Source organism: Mus caroli, chromosome 2, assembly GCF_900094665.2.
Source record: "Mus caroli chromosome 2, CAROLI_EIJ_v1.1, whole genome shotgun sequence".
Classification (NCBI taxonomy): Eukaryota; Metazoa; Chordata; class Mammalia; order Rodentia; family Muridae; genus Mus; species Mus caroli.
In genome coordinates, this window is record NC_034571.1 from 83,484,081 (window position 1) to 83,489,045 (window position 4,965).

Genomic DNA, 4,965 nt, shown 5'->3' on the forward strand with positions numbered 1-4,965 from the left:
GAGGGGAATGGGAGGAGTGAAGGGAAAGGAAACTCACTATGATGTAATATATGAGACAAGAAAAGAAAATAAATCATTGCACCTTAGATTGCTACCCTTATTCATTCTACAAAGCTTCATCTACTACTTAGTATCTTCCCAATACCAGACATTATGACTATAGTTAATAAAACATATTATATCCAGGGTATAGATGATCCAACATAGCTGTAGACTGAGAAAAACTTCTAAAATTGAAATAAGTTTAAATCTGTAATTAAAAATTCAAGTAAACTACCCATTTAGCATAAACTCTGCTTATATTGAGCATATTTCTTTTATTGATTTCTTTAGTAGCATGAATAAATAATGATATATATGTTTTTCTTTTAAAACTGAAAAATCAGACTTGGTAAATAGTAAAGGACAACAAAATAGGATCATAACTTGGTATAACATGGTTTTCAAATGCTATTTTGTTATCAAGACCTGTAATCTGGTGTAATCTTCAGCTGTATCTCATAGAGAAAAGGTATTCATATCTTTAGCTAATCACAGTATGATCTAGTATTAACATATATGAGATGGAAAATGTGTAGACATTGGGCCATTAAACACAAACTGTGCAGGTATAAAAATCTGCCATGCAGACCAAATAATATAAAGTTATATTAGAGAACCTCTTTTTCTCCCAAAAACTTTAGTGGGACATTGCTCCCATTAGTTTTTTCATGAAAGTCAATGATCATAAATTTCAGAATATTGATTCAGTGACAGCTTAGAAAATAATAAACTCATTTTCTATATCCTACTTAAAGTTAGTTAAAAATAGTTACAAAATTAGCTTAGTTCTCTCATTATGTATAATATGCAAAAATCTTTGTCTTTATTATTCATCTTCATACAATTTTCAGATTAATTCAGATTAATTGTAAACTCAATAAAAAATTGATTCTCCTTTTCAGTAGCTGTAAATAAAGAAAAGCAAGCATAAAGAATCCAGTGGCATGCTGCATCACCCTTTGTTAGAACTTATTGCCTATTTGTAGCATTGGAATTGGTATGTGTTCAGTGAGGGAACATTCTTAATCTTTCCATAGTTAATCTTTCACACCAAAGTTTTTTCATACTGTTTTTCATCTCTGCATTTCTCAGAGTATATATTAAAGGATTCAACATGGGGGTGATAATTGTATAAACTACAGTTATTGATTTATCAATAGGAAAGTTGGAGACAGGTCTAACATACATGAAAATACAGGGAACAAAAAAGAGGACAACCACTATGATGTGGGAGCTGCAGGTGGACAGGGCTTTGCGTCTCCCTTCCTCACTATGAGACTTAAGAGAGTTTAGAATGATTCCATAGGAGACAAGGAGGAGGATAAAGACCATCATACAAATTGCTCCACCATTGGCAACCACAGTGAGCCCAATTAAGTAAGTGTCAGTACATGCTAAGCCCAGTAATGGGTACATGTCACAGATAAAGTGATCAATGGTATTTGGACCACAAAAAGGGAGATAGTAAACAACGATGACTTGAACCAAAGAGTGACCAAAACCTCCAGCACAGGCTGCCACCAATAGGAGAATGCAAACCTGACGATTCATGATGGTCATATAATGCAGGGGTTTACAGATGGCCACATAGCGATCATAGGCCATGAAGACCAGAAGGAAGACCTCAGCACCACCAAATAAGTGCTCTACAAAGAGCTGGCCAATGCAAGCTGAAACGGAAATTGTTCTTCTATTGTAGAGTAAGTCCATAATCAACTTGGGTGAGAAGGCAGTGGAGTAAACAGCATCCATGAGAGACAGAGAGGCAAGGAAGAAGTACATTGGGGAGCCCAAGGAGGGGCTAGCAATCACGGTCTCCACAATGAGTAGGTTTCCCACCATGGTCACAATGTAGATGAGTAAAAACATGACAAACAATGCCTTTCTCCCAGCAGGATCCTGTGTGAGACCCAGCAGGATAAACTCTGTCACATTGTTGCTCTTTCCCATTTAATCTGTTCCAATTAATCAGGAGTGGATTTGGCACGTGTTATCCTGAGTTCTTATCTCCAAATCCACACGGTCTAAATGTGAATACCAAGTAATTTTTAATAAACATCCAACAAATCTCTCTTTCATGGTATACCATTGACTTCTTCATAACAATATTTCCCTCTAGTTCATTTTGTTGAGCCCACAGCTAATAGGTTTGTTGTCAAGACCCAATGAATCTTTGTACCTAAGAAGAAACAAAAGTTCCAAGTTTATTAATATACTTAGACTTCTTATTTAAAATAGAATTTTTTCACAGATCTCAGAAATAACAAAAGAAGGTTGTTAATTTAAGAAATCCACACACTTGGTTGAAAATAAATCTGTGTGTATCAACTAACATAATCTGTTCTTTGAGTCGGGTGTTATTTTCTGGGAACTATCTTTATAATATTATGTACATAAGCTCAAAATAGCTCTGCTCCAGGAATATCCATCTCAAAGCCAATATAGATTTTGTCCCAACAATTGTCATTTAAATTCTGTCCTAAAGATCTCAAATGACTTTATTCTTTTTATATTTCACATTAAATTTCAAAAAGCTTGTTTTTAAACTGCATCAAATAGTTATGCTAGAATACTTAAATGGGAGGGCATATCATGTAAGGATTTGATTGCTATAAAAACCGTGTTACAATGTTTTTACTTAATCTTAAATGATTAACAGTCTAATAATGTAATATAGTTATTAAAAGATTATTATAATTTAAAATAGTAATTTTATGAATCTTGGTCATTGCATATAATGACTGTTTATGTATGTTACAAAAACTTTCCTTGGATCATTGTAACGTTCATAAATAAAAGTCCATATCATTTCCCAAACACAATTACATTTATTTCCCTACATTCTAGCACATTCTATAATAAAAAATATATTAACTAGTACATCCAAAATAATTGTATTTTCTTGTTATAATCATATAAAATACAATAACCATAAATGAAGTGATAAATGAAAAAAACATAAATGAGGTAATAAATGAAATTTTCTATTGTTATACATGCAATAATATATATTACTTATTATTTGACCTTATAAAAATTAGCAATAATCACGTTGTAACAATGAATACAACATAAGCTGCACATGCCAGCTAATCTTTTGCAAAACCTTAAGTTTTTCTTTTTTTAATTCAGAAATTACCAATGAGACTCTTAAGCCACTGGCTCTGTTTAGTAATATTATAATAATATCTTATTATCCTCAGTCTTTTATTTCAATACTTGATTTCTTGAGTTTAGCTTTAATACAGAAATTATTCTCACCTATAGAAAGGATGATTGGATTATACAAACCTATAAAAACATTTATGGATAGATATAAAAACCCTTGACACATATTCCAGTATTTACTTCATAAAGTAACTAAATATTCCTACTCTTTGAACATATTCTCATAAAGAAAAACAATGTTATGTTAGCAAAAGTCTGTAAAAATTTACCTAATTAAAAAATTAACTTTTAAGTCTGGACTGGGTGGAACATATGATAATTAAATAACACATTAAACTCTTCATTTAGGAAGGTGGATTTTCTCCTTTCATTTCATAATGAGAATCATATTGGATGGATTAATAGTAATATCAATGAACTTAGCTGTTAATGCTTTGCCCCAACAAAGGAAAATCTGAAAAGTATCCTGTTTAAAAACTGACACAAGATTTTTCATCAATATGATCAGATCTCTTCAGTCATTTTCTCATTCCAAAAGCTCCCCTAAAATGTTTACTACTTAAGACTATGACTCCTTTTCTCCATTCTCTCATCTCAACAAATTAAGGCATTCCAGAACTTCTATAAGCAGTGATGGATAGAAACAAAAAATTGACATTTCAAGGGATAAATATGAAATGAAGAATTTCCAGCTTTGGCCTAACTGAGGTTTCAGAATCTCTTGAGGTATTCTAACAGGAAAGTCTTTCCTTTAATATGCTAGGTGGCTCCATACCATCAGTATGCCAATGGAAGGGAAGGATAAGTCACCATAGTTAGCCATTATAACACTTGAAACAAATTCAAATTAAGAAATCTATCACCCCTTAAGCTGCTTTCTTCCCTTGGAAAATCCTCAGAGGGGAAAAAAAATGACCTGGATATTGGCAGGAGAGAATAGCTAACTGTTTAATAGGATATAGAAATTATGATGTGAACAGAAAAACCCTGATATATAATATTTAGAAATTAATGTGCTATACATTCTGAAATACATGAATATAATAAAGTATATTTAGAAAGAATTCACAATGACTTACCTACCAAAACCCCACCAAAACATACTCTTACTGTGATACCCAGGTATTTTCTGCTCAACAATCTCTGAGGCACAGAGGCTGAGAGCTTGCAATTTCAGTGTGATCTAGTCTGTGCTCTAATTCTTGGAACACTGTTGAGATAGGAGTAAAACATTTTATCAGTGCCTCAGAGTAAGGGTTGAAGCTATAGGATTAGTAGCTGCCATGAGATTGCTTTGTTGTTGTCATTCGTTTTAATATATGTCTGCAGTAAGTCTAGTCAGTTCCAGTGGTTAGCCACACACCCAAGAGTACATAGGCAGTTTTAATTGCACTCAATGGGTTTGAAAATAAATGTGTAAGGATACACTATGGAATGAGGGTAGAACTGGGAGGGGAATAAGAGAAAAGGGTAAATATGACCAAAACGCTATGAACAAAAATTCTCAAAGACTTAATAAAAATATTTTTCAAAATTCCATTAAAATATTAACAGATGCAATGTTGAAAGAAAATTTCTACAAATCTAGAGTGAAATGGTACATTTTCCTTAGAGTCACTCATAATGTATCTCTTACCATCTTTCTGCCCTTCTTCCACATAGCTCTCTGAACACTGAGGGGAGGGTTTTGATGAAGACACCCCATATGGACTGAGTGTTTCAAAGTCTCACACTCTCACATTGATGTCTGCGTTA

At 32.9% G+C, this 4,965-nt stretch overlaps 1 protein-coding gene across 1 annotated transcript; it reads right to left on the reverse strand.

Annotated features, from left to right (window-relative positions):
• Positions 1-990: 990 nt before the first annotated feature.
• Positions 991-2,020, reverse strand: LOC110289274 (olfactory receptor 4A16-like). The gene has a single exon (XM_021155413.1). The coding sequence runs from the start codon at positions 1,990-1,992 to the stop codon at positions 1,048-1,050; it is 945 nt and encodes a 314-aa protein (XP_021011072.1). The 5' UTR covers positions 1,993-2,020; the 3' UTR covers positions 991-1,047.
• Between the last annotated feature and the right edge of the window lie 2,945 nt (positions 2,021-4,965).